The 19,077-nt window shown below is 45.5% G+C and overlaps 1 protein-coding gene and 1 pseudogene across 1 annotated transcript; one reads left to right on the forward strand and one right to left on the reverse strand.

The window, feature by feature from the left end:
* The first annotated feature begins 580 nt into the window (after window positions 1–580).
* On the forward strand, window positions 581–2,719 carry LOC121047583. The gene is made up of 2 exons (XM_040502925.1): window positions 581–809; window positions 2,547–2,719. The coding sequence occupies exons 1-2, from the start codon at window positions 581–583 to the stop codon at window positions 2,717–2,719; spliced, it is 402 nt and encodes a 133-aa protein (XP_040358859.1).
* A 1,732-nt stretch (window positions 2,720–4,451) lies between these two features.
* Window positions 4,452–7,338, reverse strand: LOC115318851 (annotated as a pseudogene).
* Window positions 7,339–19,077: the final 11,739 nt, after the last annotated feature.

Consider the following 19,077-nt stretch of genomic DNA (forward strand, 5'->3'; position numbering starts at 1 on the left):
CCGCCGGCCATAGCCCGGCACGACAATGAGGAAGTTCCCCGTGGCGTAGAACTGTAGGGCGACAATGACCTGCTGCTCTGCAGAGAGGGCGCGGCTGCGACGCGTCGGCCGCTCGAAGTCCGGGCGCAGTGTGTCGGCGACAAACATAATGCCCGCGCGACCGTCGAACTCCTCCAAAGGGTTCAAGCGGTCACGGAACACACGCTGCCGGCCCATCACCACAACACCGTACTGGGCGAACACGCGCTCTCTTCGTTGTCGGCGTCGCGTCACAGTCGACATTGCGTACCCTATGGTCGATTCACACGACGGACTGATCCGCGGACGGATTGGTCACGTGACGACAAATCCGCGGACCCTCAGCTCCCGAGAGCATCCACACGGCGGATGAGACGAGCAGACGACAACTAGGAGAACTCTCGACCCCACAGGCCTGCCAGGCCCACGAAACGCCAACAGAGCACTGTTGTCCAGAGTAATCGTCAAGATGGAGGTGGATCGAAAGCGTCGTTTGGCCGCGATGGCCGCAGCGTTATCTTGCGATGAAGATGAGTCGTGTGCGTCAAAGAGATTGCTTTGGATGAAAGACTGGATGTGCCGAAAGGAACGCGGTAAGCAAAACCAACTTTACGAGGAGCTCCTCCACAGCGATCCCGAGGAGTACCGCAGGCTGCTGCGCATCAGCCGCGAGCAATTACTGCAGCTGCTGTCTCGCGTGGGACCCAGAATAGCGCAGCAGGACACTGTGATGCGGCGAGCAATTCCACCAGAGGCACGGCTACAAGTCACTCTTCGTTTTCTTGCGACGGGTAAGTAACTTCACTCCAGCCTTCCTTTGTTGTACAGCGCGTAATAAATTTCTGGAGGCTACGACCTCGGATCTGTTATCACCCTCACATGTTTGTCTCTCTTGTCGGCGGGTTCCCGCCTAAGCCACCCCGGACCTCTCGCCTGGAAGAATGTAAGAGCTAGCTGTGCAGATAGCTGGACGGGGCAGTGTTCGTCGAATGTTGTCAGGAGCTCGGGATGTGTTCGAGCTAGCGGTGGCCGAGTGTGCAGCACGGTACATTTGCCTATGCACCTGGCAAAAAAGAGGGCCCAAATTGGTACTTAATAAGAATTAAATTTAAATATATACGGTATATATATATATTGGTACATCAACATGATCATCAAATATTCTGCAATATCCCTGCCCCAGAACCCAGTAGAACTTTTCGCTATCTGGCTTATGGAACAAGATATCTTATAGGCTCCTATCTGGGTTTCAGGTTTCCAATACATTTCCAGTTGCATTTCTTGGTACATAATCCAAATAGCGAAAGGTACCTTGGGTGTTGGGACCGGCATGTTTTAGAGCGCAGCTCTTAGGGGCCCGTTCCCGGCTTGAGCGGCGTCGCCGTCGGCGTCGGCGTTGGCGTCGGCGTTGGCGTCGGCGTCGGCGTCGGCGTAACCAAGGTCATCCCAAGGTCACGTGACCCCCAAGGTCACGTGACCCCTCCCAAGGTCAGTTCAAGGTCACGTGACCCCACGTGACCCCCTGAAGGTCACGTGACCCCTCCCAAGGTCATCTCAAGGTCACGTGACCCCAAGATGACCCCACGTGACCCTTTGAAGGTCACGTGACCCCCGAGGTCACGTGGTCTCCTCCCCAAGGTCACGTGACCACCGAGGTCACGTGACCCCAAAGGTCACATGAACCCTCCCAAGGTCATCTCAAGGTCACGTGACCCCAAGGTGACCCCCAAGTGACCCCTCTGAGGTCACGTGACCCCTCTGAGGTCACTGACCCCCGAGGTCACGTGACCCCTGAGGTCACGTGGGGGTCACCTTGGGGGTCACGTGACCTTGAGGTGACCCCCATGTGACACCCAAGGTCACGTGTCCCCCAGGTCACGCCTCCCCGAGGTCACGTGACCCCCCTCCCCGAAGTCACGTGACCCCCTCCCCCCGAGGTCACGTGACCCCCCCCCGGAGCATATTAAAGAATGAGGGGAGGAGGAGGGGTCTACCCTCCCCTCAGTACCCTTCACTCCTCCTCCTCAAGAGCTGCGCTCCAATTCGGCGTTACAGGGATTTGTAAACGGCTTTCCCTTTTTTTTTTCTTTTTTTAATACAGGACGATTTCCACTATCTTGAAGACATGTTTTTTGTCCTTGGGTGGTTATGTGCAACAAGTTGTAAGGTCTGGGGACGAATTTCTTTTGGGGAATGATAGGTTGTGGAAAGTGCCTCGTCCTGTATCCCTGTAAGTCCCGTGTTGTGTGCTCCTCCTTTTTGTCCAATAAAATATCAGCCGTGTTTGAGACTTCTGTGTTTGTGTCATGCTTTAGAAAACCAATTTCAGTTAAATCCACCACTTTTAACCAGGATCGGCTTGTTGTCACCCTCATTTCTTTTTTCTTTTCTTCGGTAATCCAATTATTTGTATCTAATATACTGCACTTCCTCGGTTCTGCCTGATGCATCTGGAGAACTTTCTGGATCATACCATTTTGAGATAAGCCGAAGAATTGCAACTTGATTTTTCTTCGTGCATTTGACAGGAGAGAGTCATCCTTCATTGAGCCGTCAATACAGGCTCGAACACTCAAGTGTCAATGACCTCATCCATGAAACCTGCACAGCACTCTACGAAGAGCTGAAGGAGGACTTCATAAGAACTCCAAAGACCGAAGAGGGGTGGCTGGATGTGATCAGTGGTTTCGCTCAGAAATAGCAATTTCCAAACTCTGCCGGCGCACTCGACGGCAAGCACGTCTGCATATGGAAGCCACCAAACTCTGGATCTGTCTACTTTAATTATAAAAAGACCCACAGTATCGTACTCTTCACTGTGATAGATGCAAACTGCAAGTTCATCTACACCGACGTCGGTGCCCCGGGATCACAAGGAGACGCCGGCATCTGGCAGACAACACCGTTACAACGAGCTCTGGCAAGCAAGAAAATCCATCTGCCAGAGCTGGTGAAGGTAGCGAGCTCACCAGACAAGTTTCTGCCCCCCGTTTTTGTGGGCGATGATGCATTTCCTATTGGAAAAAATTTCATGAAACCGTTTGGTGGCACTGACCTCACGGAAGAACAGCGGATATTCAATTACAGGTAAGTTTTGGTGGTATGTCAGATAGAGGTGAATATATGAATCCAAGTTAAAAGTTATTTACTCAATCAAAGCTGTATAACAGACACTTTGTGCATACAAACACTTCATGTGTTTTTTTATAAATGAAAGATTCTAACCGGCCAGTCTACCCGTCTCTTCCTGGATACGGCGCACAATTTTGAGAATGGGATTGCAGTGTTTCTGCTACAGATCAGGAATACCAAGAGATGTTTGCAACAGTACCGGCTAGTCTGTTGCAAACAGCTTCCAAGAAAAAGAGCCCTGGCAGCATCATAAGGACTGGAAATCAAGATTGCTCGGCTTGCATTCAACTTCAAGAAACCCCCTGCAGGTTTTACAGAACAAGAACCACTCGTCTGTGAACTGCTTGTCATCACTTGCCTGATTTGTGTCTGGTAAGCCGAGCTGGAAGGTATTGGGACAATATATTACGATCATCTATCTGTACTGACTTACCTCTCAGGCCACCGTCCTCCAAATCCAACAACTCGACTGATTGCCGACTGGCACGACAATTTATTGTAGCCAAAATGGCATTTCCCATGAATGTCCATAGCCTGTGACAGGCTCTGAACTCGGCAGATGCTGTGCCTCGAGCACGAGCTGTGTGCCTTTGATAATATACTTCGTCGCACACACAGCCCAAACCTGGGGGAAGGCAACGAGTGCATGCTGGAGACAGAACATCTTGTGGGTTTTTACCCTGTTATTAATTATAGGGAGGAGAGGTTTCGACAAAATAGTTGCTGCTACGTGCCGGCAACGTCCGAAAAGTGGCGTTCTTAAGTCATAATTTTACATTTTCGTCGCTGGCAGTCTCTTGGTTTCAGCTAGAATAGAAAATTCGGCTGCCAACTGATCTGCTTCTTAGTCTTGATGACTCAATCGATACTTGCCTGTTCCTTTCCAGGTTGTCTAGAGCTAGACGTGTTGTAGAAAACACACTCGGAATCCTGGCCAACCCTTTCAGGTGTTTGCTGACAGTGATAAATGCCACTCCCGGAAGGGCCACTGCCATCGTCAATGTTGCATGCGTCCTGCACAACTTTCTCAGCAACGACGTGCTACCCCAACAAGCATCAAGGGCAGATGCAGAGAAGGAACGCCGAGGTCGCCCAACGTTTTTCAGCTTCCCAGCATCGCGTGGACGTGCTAGCACATTTGGCGCTGCAGTGAGAGAGGATATGTGTAGTTTTTTCTAGGCAAGGGGTGCTGTGTCATGGCAGCGAGAGTCCGCCAATGTTGAGTTAGACAAACACTGCACACGCAGACCGAAGAAAGGAGTGCAGACAAAAAGAAGCAAGTAAACAGTTAACTTCAACTTTTATTTGGTCAGATGTCTTTCTATTACACTGAGTATTTCAGCCTGGCAGCGAACCAACTTTAATGGGTTCATTGGTCGCATGAGTGCTGCAGCAGCCTTCGCAAAATGTGCAGAGGCGTTATCTGCGTCGGAAGGCTGTTGAACAGCATCTGCTATTTTTTCAAGGACAGCTGTTCTCGCAGCCCAATCGTTAGCTGAGGGCTGCGAGCTTCGAGCTTTCCTTGACACGCTACTACTGCTGGCCGTACTCACAGCGGCAGGGGACGGCTCTGGCGCATACTCGATGCTGGCGTCCGGGTCGGCATCCTGGTCCGCGCTTTGCTCAGCGTTTTGCTGTAATTAAAAGTTGCATGCAAATTAATTATATCTATGCACAGAGCGAGTTATGCCAGCCTTCGTGGGCTTCAAGAAGGTTGACCTGCCCTGTCCTGCAGAGAAGGAAACAAACTCCAGTAATATTAAAATTATTTAATTTACAAGATGTTCAAGAACTGACTGTATTTTTTATGCTAAAGCAGGTGTTTTATATTGTCTTCATATGAGGGTACGGTACCTCATGACAGTTGAAATGCACTCCATGTCCCCAATATACTTGAGCAAAGTATTCGGTGTTCCTGCTTGCATCCCTAGCTTTATGTACTCGTTTCATGAATAAACATGTGCCAGTGTAATTCACAATGACAGTATGTAAAGTGCTTATGTGTGCACAGGGTGTGTGCACAGAGTGGCTAAAAAATTCATAAACGCTTGTAAACATAGAGAAAATGATATAAAGCTGGCATTTGTACTGCAGTGACTGAATTTCTCATTTACAGTGGAGACAGAGGACACCGCGTGGCGCAGTCCAACTTCCCGCTGTCAAAACTTGCACGCGAAAAATTACTTAGATTGATGCTGCACGTCTTGCGTTGATGTTTCAGTTGTCACTGCGGTGGCGTAACCGTAACAAGTCCATTGTGCCAATTAAAAAAAAAACAGGAAGAGATCATGCTCCTCTTTCCACTTCAGCGAGTGAACACGAGACAGAAGGTGAGTCGCTTCTTGCCCCCTCTCCAGCTTTCTCTTGCTAAAGTGAAAAGAGTGGGAGGAGCTTGTTCAGCTTTTCTTAACCTGCAAAAGGGTATAGTCGCTCAAAACAAGAATCTACACAACTGATAGCAGTGTATCGCAATGACTTCTGGAATGCCATATATAAGGCAGCTACAAAATTTACCGCCTCTGGCTCTGCCACCTCAAAAGCCTCGCTGAAGATCCTTGTCCCTGTCGGCTTGGCAGCATCTAGAAAGTTCAGACAATGGAACAACTTCCATTTGCCCTTGTATGAATCACAGGAAGCTTGGCCGCTTTTCGATGACTCCAGTTTTTTTTTCTCTGCACGGTAGGTCCTCCTTTTGTTATTGAAGAATGTCTTCAGCGTATCTGTAACACAAAACATATTTTACTCTTCAAGGGCTGCGGGTAATGCAGGGCACAATCACTCTGTAAGTAATTTGTTTTCCTGCACTTTCAGGTAAACAAGGTTTGCAGGGTTCAATACCATTGAACACCAATGTATGCAGCAGTAGCAATCCGCCACCGTAAAAAAAAAACAGAAAAAAAAAACTTCAAATCTGGATACAACAAACGCGTCGCACTGCGCCACCTCCGCAATAAGATTTCATCGGTCGGCTTGGCAAGAATAGCTTTCTGTTCGCAGTCTAGCAGAGATTTCTCTGGGGAGCCCATATTTTAAGCAACCGAGCCATCTCGAAGCAAGAGATCGCGTCTCCCTACGGGCGACCCGCAACACTGCAGGCACAGTGATGGGAGAAAGTCAAAGTCAAATTTGGGAGTTTTACGTGCCAAACCAACGACGGACATCTGGCACGCCCCAGCGGAGGACTGGGGATTAATTTAGACCACCTGGGGATCTTTTGACGTGCAATCGAAAGCTCGGTTACACGGCGTCTTCTCCGCAATAAGTCTCCGTCAGATGGCGGGCACTTCGGCCGGGATTCGAACCCGCCACATGGGGATCCGTAGGCCGACGCTCTCGCCTCGGAGCCACCGAGGTAGCGCACTGTAATGGGAAACGCGGCGAACAGTTTAAAGAAATATGTGTACTGGATGGCGTGAATACGGCCCAAACGTTTTCTGCATGCTCGGATGGAATAAGAAATGGAGTACATTATAGTCATAATACGTGCCGGGAACGTACGGACTGCATTTAGGGTAGCGGTTCTCCATCTCGGCGGCGATTTGTCACCACAAGGCGCCTTTCAAAGCGTTTTTAGAGTACTCGCTCATCGTCATGTCCCAAAGTGCTGGGAAATGCTCCACAAGCGAAATGAAAAACATGCTTGCTTCATTGCTTAATTTTGAGCCGTTCGAAGGGCCAGGGACAGCAAAAACGGACTACGGTTCGCCAGCCATCTTTTCCGCGCAAACCAGAAAAGTTTCACTGTTGCCAAACCAACTACGTTTTTCAAGCCAAAGCATTCGAGATCCTTCGTCAAAAGTCCGCGAAAGGAAAAGGCGCTCGACTTTATCAGTCCTTGCCTCCGCGGAGGTGGCGCGGATCGCAGGAATCGGTGACGTGCCGGTCACGTGGTACACGGTCCGCGGACGAAAATCGCGATTCGGTCAGTCGTGTGAATGGGCTATTATCTTCGCCAATCCGTCCGCAAATCAGTTGTGAGACAGTCCGGCAGTCAGTCGCTGGGCGAGTCGGAGGGTCGGTTGGACAAACGGCAGAGAAGACGAACAGTAAAAATCAGGTGATAACTAAAGCGCGGGAAACGTGCGTCGCAAAACACGGAGAACAAAACAACGAATCTATGAAGAGCGGTACCAGATCAGAAATAAACGCTACAAACTTATGCTGTGTTTGGCGACACAATAGATGCATCAAGATGTTTATTATTTCTTTTTAAAGTACATATATATATTTTCATGCATAAAACGAAACACTGTGATAATATAATGTTTTTATTTTTCTTAATAAAGAAAAAACTAGCGAAAAAGTTTCTTAAAAGGCTATTTATTTGCTTCGACCGGCAGGTGGCGGGAGCTACCGCATAAAAATAAAACATGGAGAAATTGCGCCTTGAGTTTTTTTCGAACGTGGCCTGGTACTCGGAAGTACCTACACTGTAAACAAAAATCCCGTCAAATTACGGAAATTGCCAGTTAATTTTTGATGCCGGTACAATTTCCGTTGTCTTGCATAACGGTCACAGCATTAACTAGGTATTACGTGCATGACAGTAATGAGGCCCTACGGTTTTTGCCCGTAACTTGACCCGTAGAAGCATGGCAGAAAACCGTAACTCTCATGTACGTGATCCACAGACACGTAAATTGTTCCGGCATCGAAAATTAGCTGGCGTGTTGCCTGTAACTTGCGACGGCAAAAAGCCGTAACAGTTAATGACTGAGCTGCACGTGATGTGCAACGACTGAAATCGTTCCGGCATCGAGAATTAGCTGGCGTGTTGTCCATAACTTGCAGCGGCAAAAAACCGTATTTCTCAATCACCGAGCTGTACGTGATGTGCGAAAACAGGAATCGTTCCTGCATACAAAATTAGCAGGTATGTTGTCCACACCTTGCAGCGTCGGCCACAGCCTGTTGAACTGCTAGCTGCAGTGACTTAACAAAATGGATGTCTAAGTGAACAATAAATATAGCATTTTACTGCTTATTTATTGTTCACTGAGATATCGGTTTTGTTAAATCACTGCAGCTAACATTTTAACAGGCTCTGGCCATTGCTGCAATGTGCGGACAACACGCCAGCTAATTTTCAATGTCGGAACGATTCCCGTCGTCACTCATGATGTGCAGCTCAGTGATTGAGAGTTACAGCTTTCTGCCGCTGCAAGTTACAGACAACACGTAAACCAATTTTTGACGCGGGAACAATTCAATTTAAATATCTAATGCCCAGGGAATGTGACAAGGCTGCAGGTCCAAGTTCTTTCAGGAGTCAATGCCAGCTGCGCATCCCATAGATTAACAGCTGCTTAAACACTGTGTTAGAAATTTTGAGGAAGTGCAGACAAGATACACTATTAAGTAAAACATGTTCATACCTTTATTCTTAAGAAATAATTAGTGGGCCATGTCCAGCTTTCCTGTGAAAGGCTGTCTCTAATTTTCTGAGCAATCAAGTCCATAGGAAGAATTACAGAACCTGGAAAATAAAACAAAAAAATGTGGAATGTGGTTAGGTTATAAACAGAATGTGATGACAGAATAAACCTCCCAATTTCCGCAAACTATGAGTTACATGTAAGGGCATTGAAGGAGCCTCAGCTGAACTCTGGCGGGCAGTAAACAGTGAAACCAACTTGTGACTTGTGATATGCAACCATTTTAACAAGGAAAGTTAGAAAAATTCCTTAATACAGAATTTCCGCATCCAATAAGTTACTTCAAGTTTGTTGTCACGAGTTAATTTCAGAAGTTAGTGCCAGCTGTGTTTCCAGACATAATTAAACACCGTGTTAGTGGGGTTGTGCGAATATTCGGAATTTCGAACTGTAGTTTCAAATAATACACTGTGCTGCTAACAGCACAGAAGAACTGTGCTGTTAGTGTTTTTCGAATTGTTGGTTGCGACGGGCTAGTCTCGTTGAGTGCGCTTCTTACCGAGCACCGTTGCACTGCGGAGAAGCAATACCTGCGGAAGCGAGCTCCGCGGGTGTTGCTTCTCCGCAGTGCAACGGTGCTCGGTAAGAACCGCACTGATCAGGATAACCAACCACGATAAACACTTGGGAAAGTAGAAATATCGCAATTGCGTGCTTTAAAGAAAAGCATACATTGAACGCGGGGTGGTGCACGTAAGCCGGCTGTATTTAAAAATAAATGGAAACTTTGTGAATGTGCACATCTACTTTGTAGTAAAAGTTTCAAAATTAAACTGACTGTTATGCAAGAGTATACTATGTTAGGCAGAGATGCCCTTACAACCTGCGTTCCTCATGCGCGATTCATTCTTTTAGAGCACAGCTCTTAGGCGCCCGTTTCCGGCTTGAGCGGCGTCGCCGTAATCGCGTTTCGCATTATGGGAAGTTTCCCATAATGACGTCACGAAGGTTACCCTCGTGAGGGTTACGAGGGTTAGGGTCACGAGGGTTATCCTCACGAGGGTCACAAGCGTTACCCTCACAAGGGTTGCGAGAATTAGTTACCCTCGAAAGGAATACCCTCACGACGGTCACGAGGGCTACTCTCACGAGGATCACCCTCACAAGGGTCATGAGGGTTATGAGAGTTACCCTCACCAGGGTCACCCCCCTGAAGTCCCGTGACCTGCCCCCACGAGGTCGCGCAACCTCAGGGGGTCACCTATCCCTCAGTACCCTTCCCTCCTCCTCCTCAAGAGCTGCGCTCTTATCCGGCATTACAGGGAGTTGTAAACGGCTTTCATTTTTTAACTCAAATTAACGAAAGATTATTTTTTAGAGCAAGATTTGTAAATTCACTCAATTGGGCATCTCTATAGGATTCATTTTATGTCAAATCCATTGTTTACTTGCCATTCCAAGACATCAGAACTTCTGAAGTCACAGTTCATAAATATAGATAGATCAAACTTAGCTTATAAACAAACAAGTGGAACAACGTTCACAAGTTTAGCTGGGTTTTCGTCTAAGGATTATGCAGTGATAGTAAAAAGCATGGAAAAACTATTCAATATTCAAATCGAAAAAATACGGCCAATACCTCTATTTGCTTCAAACTCAAAATCATCTATTCGCACAAGACTACGTGTTAGTAAGAAATTTCAAGCAAGTGCACGTAAGATGCAGTATGAAGTGAAACATGTTCATACCTTTATTCTTGAAAAATAATTAGTGGGCCACGTCCAGCTTTCATTTGGAAGGCAATCTAACTTCCAGAGCAATCAAGTCCACATAGAGAACTACAGAACCTGGAAAACAAAAACAAAAAATGTGGAATGTGTTAGGTTATGAACAGATTGCGATTACACAATAAACCTCCCAATTTCAGCAAACTACGAGTTACATGTAAGCGCATTGCAGGAGCCTCATCTTAACTCTGGCGAGCACTACAGTGAAACCAACTTGTAACTTATGATCCGAAACCATTTCAACAAGGGAGGTTAGAAAAATTTCTTCGAAGACAGAATTTCCGCATCCAATAAGTTACTTCAAGTTTGTTGTCACGAGTTAATTTCAGAAGTTACTGCCAACTGTGCCTTCCAGAGATAATTAAACACCGTGTTAGTAACAAATTTCAAGCAAGTGCACATAAGATGCAGTAAAAAGTAAAACATGTTCATACCTCTATCTTAATATAATTAGTGGGCTTGCTTTCCAGCTTTCACATGGAAAGCAATCTCTAACATCCTGAACAATAAAGTTCATAGGGAGAACTACAGAACCTGGAAAACAAAACAAAAAAATGTGCTATGTGATTAGGTTCTGAACAGAATGTGATGACAGAACGAACCTCCCATTTGCTGCAAACTATGAGTTACACATAAGTAGAGCTTGAAGTCTCCTTCAGAGCAAGCGCTCAGAGGAAGCGCTAATAATGCGCTTCCTCTGAGCGCTTGATAATAATAGCAAGCGCCTCAGGGGAAGCGCTTGCTATTATTTTCGGCCTCAAACGGTTTCATCGGTATTTGTATGGACGCAGCATCGTCTGTACTGATCATTAGCGACTGTTGGGTATTCTAAAACAGGCGAAACCATTTCCAACACTAGCAGACACTAGAATATAAAGATGGGCTGTAATACTTTCTGCATATCAGTACAAGCACAAGTTCCGGAGCGGCCACGACATGCAAGTTGCGGATGCGTTATTAGGGCTGCCACTAGCGGCGAAAGACAAGGATGGCAATCAAGAATGTCTAGCTGTATTCGACGCAATGCCGCTCACCGCCCAACAAGTGGTGAGGGAAACAAAGCGTGATTTGGCCGGGTGGCAGTTATCAACTGCACGCTTTCGGGGTGGCCAAGAAAGTATTCCGAAGTTCATAGGGAGAACTACAGAACCTGGAAAACAAAACAAAAAAATGTGCTATGTGATTAGGTTCTGAACAGAATGTGATGACAGAACGAACCTCCCATTTTCTGCAAACTATGAGTTACACATAAGCAGAGCTTGAAGTCTCCCTTAGGTTGAGGGGGGTCCCTAAAAGAAGGGAGGAGGGCGGGAGGGGGGGTTCTGACGAAATGTATTAGATGCACATAAAATAAGACCGACTGCTGACTCTGTCCCCACCGTACCTGCAACCTTCAAAATGCTAATCCCCAAATGCCACATTCCTGAAAACAAGCTATTTTATTGCAAGATATGATTTTGATTTCACTAATGCTGGAGCCGCGGAGGAGGGTCCCAGACCATCCGTTAAAATCAGTGGGGGACCCCCTGAGACGACCCAGACTTTAAGCGCTGCTCATATGTGCAGTGCAGGAATTTCAGTTTAATTCTGGCAGACGTTAGACAGAGAAACCAACTTGTGACTTATGCTACGAAACCATTTTAGCAAGGGACGTTTGAAAAATGCCTTCGAAGATAAAGTTGCCGCATTCACAGAGTTTCTTCAAGCCTGCTGTCGCAAGTTAATTTCAGATGTCACTGCCAAGTGCACGTCCCAGAGATAAACAGGTGCTTGAAAACCATGTTAGTAAGAAATTTTGAGGAAGTGCACACAAGATGCAGTAGGAAGTAAAACACGTGCATACCTTCATTCTTGAAAATTAATTCATGGGTCATGTCCAGCTTTCATGTGGAAGGCAATCTTCATAACTTCCAGAGCAATCAAGTCTATATGAACAACTACAGAACCTGGAAAAAAAAAGTGAAATGTGGTTAGGCTCTGAACAGAATGTGATGACAAACTAAACCTCCCGATATCTGCAAGCTATGAGCTCCACGTAAGTGCACTGCAGGTGCCAGTGTGATTTAAGAAAGTGCACCTCCCAGAGATAAACAGGTGCTTGAAAACCGTGTTAGAAATTCCGAGGAAGTGCACACAAGATGCAGCAGGGAATAAAACACGTGCATACCTTTATTCTTGAGAATTAATTGGTGGGTCACGTCCAGCCTTCATGTGGAAGGCAATCATCATAACTACCAGAGCAATCAAGTCCATATGAACAACTAAAAAACCTGGAAAAAAAAAAAAAAAAAAAAAAAAAAGCGGGATGTGGTTAGGTTTTGAATAGAATGCGATGACAAACTAAACCTCCCAATATCTGCAAACCATGAGTTACACGTAAGTGCACTGCAGGTGCCAGTGTGATTTAAGAAAGCTGTAAACCCCAAATGAAACTACTTGAAAGGGGCATGGACACAGAAATTAGGCAAGTTAGAGTATTTGTTGCATGACAACACCTATTGGACCTACACAAAACATTTCAGAATATTTAAAACTCCAATAATCACAAAATTATTTTTTTTAATGTTCATCATTTTTATCTGGGGACTAGGATACCTTGACACAACACCTACTGTGTCGACGGCAGCTCGTCGATAAACCACGTGACTCTGATTGAGACGTTAAACAATCTCTCTTTCGTTGTTCCCTACCCGCGTTCGCCACGCCACGCCTGTCCGTTACTCAGGCTATGTACCTCTTTCTTCTTCTTCCGTCTCCCTTAATAAGTGACGTTGAATTCGAAGGAGCAAGCTGTGCCAGATATTCCAACTTCCCAAAACTTGGGAGGGAAAAGTGGGACAAAGGAGCTTAGTTGAGGCGAGGGACGCCTGGGCGCCTTCTGATCCATGCCTGAAAGTGCATACAAGAGATGTAGGAGTGGCACCGCCCCGCAGCTTGGGACTGACTAGAGCCACTAAAGGGACAAAGCAGATGTCGTCACCAAGGCCTGGCTCGTTGGGTAGGTGGACCCGAGTGTCCCGCAACTAATTAGAATTTTTTGTGCGAAACTAATGCATTTTGTGATAAACAAATTCGGCGGCTTTATAGTAACATGTAATGGGCTTCGGTGACATCCTTAGATTTCATTTATTCCATTCCTGAAAAATCTAGAACCATTTGAATGCTAAAATAATACCTACAGCTGTTGTTTTGTTTTACACATACACATAAACAATTGTTTATGTGTACGTGAAATTAATGCTTAATCTATTTAGAATGCTGTCATCGCAACAACAAATTATTGTCCCCCCCCCCAATGCATTCCACGAGAATGCCCTTAAGGTAATGAACTTGAACTTGAGCTGAAGTAACTCCCATGACACATAGCGTGGATTTTTATGGTAATCCAACCAAAACAGAGCCACAAGTGATCCTGCTCGTCAATATAATTAGGATAAAAATGCATGGCGACTAAAATTGTAGACTGGCTTGTTGATAAGCCACAAAGGAAACATAAAAAACAGGTACGGATAGAAGTGACTCGGCAAACAAAAGGATCTCTCAGTGGAGGTTGCTACCAGGAATTACAGATAAAACAAAACATAGAAGATAACTTAAATCATATGGCACCACTTACCCACCATGGATATCAGTTTGTGTATTGAACAGAGAAGAGGAGCAAAAAAAAAACGTTGGAAGAGGAGACACCTCCAGGTGCATTGTATGGTAGGAACAATATGTGATCCACTTTTGCATAGCCTATGCAGGTCAAGCAAAGCCCTATATCAAAGACAGCCCTCGGTGTCGTGTGAACATTCGGCAGTACAGTTACCAGATGCGGTTGCATGACCGAGTTCAATAAGATCAGATAACTGCACGCTATCAGGATAGAATCGCAAGGATATGTGGAAGCTGGTGAAATTTTGGCTCGTGACAACCCCAACTCCTTCCTCATCCGGTCCATCCCTTTGTTAAAAAAAGATCTTGATCCTCTTCAACCAATAAACAAAAGCAAGCACCCTCAGCATTCAGATAAGGTAGGTGGCACAGGGTTATTCCGTGTTGTGTAGTATGTACCATAGAAATAAACCAGAGATGCTAATGGTGAACTGTGAGCTTAGAAATAATGTGTCACTTGTCTTTTTTTCTGTTTTTTTGGGAATCAAATTATTTACAATCTTTCTTATCTGTGCCACTTATATATAATTGAAAATGGAGGGAACCAGATTTGTGAACATATGAAAAAAAACTATTTTCCTTGTACCGAACGACACTCCAAGTACAACTCTTAGCGACCGTAGAATACCATGCATCCGCCCATTCCACATTAAGCACCGATATCCGAATTTCTAAGATCTGAGAAAATATGCACAGTACATTTATACGTAAAGTTGATGACCAGGCAAGCGCCCATTCCCCATTTTATCGCGATTACCTCTAAATTTTGAGTGGGCGCTTGCCTGGTATTTTACGGTAATACAGTAGCCTACAATTGAAATAAAGTGGTGTTGTATCCTGCATGCCAAAATATGCACAAAGGCTTGCCCAGTGTGATGCAGATGGACGCTGCGGGAAGCTCTTTGAGTTGAACATTGGAGATGCGTGTTACATTCTAAAAGTCAACAATGAAGCCCCCCCCCTCCCCCCCCCCCCCCCCCGTTCAACTTCAAACCATATAATTATCTGAGCATGTTTCAAAGGCAAGAAAGCACAAGTGGCTAATTTTTCCATGCATTAACAGACAAAATGTAATCATCAGTGGTGAAGCTTAAAAAAGAACTGCTTGTAGCAGCTTCAGCAGCCAAAACATGGCTTTTGTAGCACATATTTCATTTAATTTATTTCACACTGCAAACTTAAGGACATGACGTCCCAAAACCAAGACCACACGCAACGAAAACAGCACAACCAAGCACCGGGGCAGGATACCACTAGCAGACAATAGTTGCTTGAACGACGGCAAGTTGCAGTATTCAAATAACGAACCTGCAGCAAAAAGATGTCCGAGCGTTCCTTCATGGCTGTGGTAGCGTGCCTCGAATGACTGGCGTGGGATAGCGGCTTCTGTAGAGGCATCGTAGCTGAAGACCAGTGCTGGCAGGCTCCTAATACTCCCAACTTGAAATCCACCAAGATGGGTCCCAGAAACCACTGTTTTCCCGTGGTTGGCTCGAGCACAATCATTTTTTCGTGGCGTCCTGTGGTTCGTCCAGCATATGGGCCCCGTCATTGCTGGCGATGCTCAGAAGTATAATCTGCAGCAAAAAGATGCGTGAGCGCTTCATCACGGCTGTGGTAGCGTTTCCCCCACATTAGAGCTTTTGGAGCAGGAGATTCCGGTTTATCACATTGTAAAAAGCGATGAAAGTACTATAGAAATTCCCGCAGTTCTTCACAGTGTCATAAAAACTATTATAACTGCAATTATGATACACAATTATTCACAGCAAAAAGATTGCTGTTGGAAAAGGGAATAGAAAGCAAAAACACAGAACTTTGGCAATGACCTCATTGCCTTTAAAGCTTGATGCAATAACTAAATCAGTCCCATCTTCGACAACTGCAAAGCAACGAAACTATTTAAACATAGCGAATAAACCACACGTCACAACAAGCCTTTTTCCCTAAAATGAAAATAATGGGAGGAAGATTCATACGAGTGTTCCTCAAGTAATCGGTGCCACCGAAACAACGATTGACACCGCTCTTCCTCCCACGCAAGGCATCAATAATTGTTCCAGCCAAGGAGAAGCTACTACAAAAGGGAAACTAAGGGTTGGACACTCTTCTCGGAAAGTGGCCACTTTTTGTTTGAGCATGTTTTTTATTAGTCGCTTTTACGTAGGCAAATATAAGCGAGTAACTTGGGGTTCCTCAATTTCGTGAAAGAAAAAATTTGTTTTCGTCTATGGAACCTCACCGTGGGACGGAAGTGGTTTGTGTACCTCAGTCTTATTTATTATTGAACGGTAATGCATCATAGCTGCTGAAAGTATTTAATGAATCATAGCGGCCGAAGCAGGTGGCATGTCGTCATCTGCTTCCAGCCAGCATCTAATTAAGAGCCTCAAGTAAAAGTTTGTTCAACTGCTAGATCAAGGCATGTGTTCATGGGTGCCATTAAATTGCAAAGTTTTGCTGTTGGCTACGGGTATACGGGCAGTTTTTCAACGTAAATCCGGTTAAAAACAGATGCTTGAAGAATTTACGCGAAGAATAAAAAAACACTTTTCTATAGACACCATTTCTGTTCCAATAGTTTAAGCATTTTTTACACGCCGAAAACGGTATAATCCACCATCTTTAACGCTGCCATTAAATTGCAAAGACACACCATGGTTTAAGTTGCATGCACTCTTACTTGAGGCTCTCTAGCATCTTATGACGTCAGTGGTGCCATCCCGTGGTACCACCGACATCATGCACGCACGACCGTCGTTCGCGCGGTAGGCCTACCTCACTGACCTCTAATATAGGGGCCTGGAAGGCGCTTAGCCTAGCTCGGAGTCGGGCACGAGTGAAGCCATCGGAAGTTCGATGCTTGTCCCAGAAGTCGAGTGTTTGCTGGGTTTTATAATGGATTTAGTTAATGTTTTGGTTCATGCTTTCTTGCATTTTTACGTGGGTTTTAATAATCCCTTTAAGGAATTAATCTTGAGAATGAGGCACTTGAACTTGAGGAGTGTACACTTAATCAACTAGAATTTCAAAATTCTCAGACATGAAATGGCTTCCAAGAAGACATCTCGGGCCTGCATGAACTGTTATTGCGCGACAAGCAGGCTCTATTGTTATAACAAAAACAAATCAAGCGCCTTGGACACTGTTTCGACCACCGCTCGTAAGAGTGGGAAAGCCTGTCAAGCGCTCGCTTCCGTGACAACCTGCTTACTTTCGGTGGCTTTATACCTGTTCGCTCCATGCGCCATCCAGCAATCTAGTGGAGATTATTGGCCCACCTCAAAACAAACTGGCATAGACAATAACTTTTCTTGCACATAAACTCACTTATCTCCATGACAATTGTTCAATCGCGCATCCCCGCTCCGTGAGTGCGGCCACCAGACGGCAATGTTGCACGTCGAAAAATCGTGTTTTTGGAGCGTTGCGGAGGCTGGCCGCAGCGTGCTGAAGACACGTTTTCTACTTGTTCGTCGTCATTCGTCAAAAACGTTTTTTTTAAAATCCTGTGTAAGCCGGATACTTGCTAATGAGAACATGTGTAAGCTTTTACGGAAGTGCAGTGCCGCAAGAAAAAAGCGCAACTCGAAAAAGCACGTTTTGACGGTCTTGCGGCATAATCAAAGCTTCCTTGGCATGCCGAAGCGCTGAGTCTCTTTGCCTTCGCACGCTAGATTTGTGAACATATGAAGAAAAACTATTTTCCTTGTACCGAACGACACTCCAAGTACAACTCTTAGCTACCGTAGAATACCATGCATCCGCCCATTCCACATGAAGTGCCAATATCCAAATTTCTAAGATCTGAGAAAATAAGCACAGTACATTTATATGTAAATTTGATGACCAGGCAAGCGCCCATTCCCTATTTTTTCGCGATTATCTCTAAATTATGAGTGTGCGCTTGCCTGGTATTTTACGGTAATGCAGTAGCCTACAACTGAAATAAAGCAGTGTTGTATCCTGCATGCCAAGAGATGCACAAAGGCTTGCCTAGTGTGATGCAGATGGACGCTGCGGAAAGCTCGTTGAAGTTAAACATTGGAGATGCGTGTTACATTCTAAAAGTAAACAATGAAGCCCCCGCACCCCCCCCCCCCCCCCCCCAGTTCAGCTTCAAACCATATAACTATCTGAGCATGTCTCAAAGGCAAGAAAGCACAAGTGGCTAATGTTTCCACGCATTAATAGACAAAATGTAATCATCAGTGGTGAAGCTTACAAAAGAACTGCTTGTAACAGCTTCTGCAGCAAAAACATGGCTTTTGTAGCACATATTTCATTTAATTTATTTCACACTGCAAACGTAGGGACATGACGTCCCGAAACCAAGACCACACGCAACGAAAACAGCACAACCAAGCACCGGGGCAGGATAACACTAGCAGACAATAGTTGCTTGAACGACGGCAAGTTAAAGTATTCAAATAACGAACCTGCAGCAAAAAAATGTCCGAGCGTTTCTTCATGGCTGTGGTAGCGTGCCTCGAATGACTGGCGTGGGATAGCGGCTTCTGTAGAGGCATCGTAGCTGAAGACCAGTGCTGGCAGGCTCCCAATGCTCCCAACTTGAAATCCACCAAGATGGGTCCCAGGAAACACTGGTTTCCCGTGGTTGGCTCGAGAACAATCAATTTCGTGGCGTCCTGTGGTTCGTCCAACATATGGGCCCCGTCACTGCTGGCGATGCTCAGAAGTATAATCTGAAGCAAAAAGATGCGTGAGTGCTTCATCACGGCTGTGATAGCGTGTCCCCCACATTTGAGCTTTTGGAGCAGGCGATTAGGGTTTATCTCATTGTAAAAAGAGATGCAAGTACTATAGAAATTCCCGCAGTTAATCACAGTGTCATAAAAACTATTATAACTGCAATTATGACAAACAATTATTCACAGCAAAAAGATTGTTGTTGGAAAAGGGAATAGAAAGCAAAAACACAGAACTTTGGCAATGACCTCATTGCCTTTAAAGCTTGATGCAATAACTAAATCAGTCCCATCTTCGACAACTGCAAAGCAACAAAACTATTTAAACATAGCGAATAAACCACATGTGAGAACAAGCATTTTTCTCTAAAATGAAAATGATGGGAGGAAGATTCATAC

Source organism: Ixodes scapularis, unplaced genomic scaffold (genome assembly GCF_016920785.2).
Source record: "Ixodes scapularis isolate PalLabHiFi unplaced genomic scaffold, ASM1692078v2 PGA_scaffold0__279_contigs__length_252992795, whole genome shotgun sequence".
NCBI lineage: Eukaryota > Metazoa > Arthropoda > Arachnida > Ixodida > Ixodidae > Ixodes > Ixodes scapularis.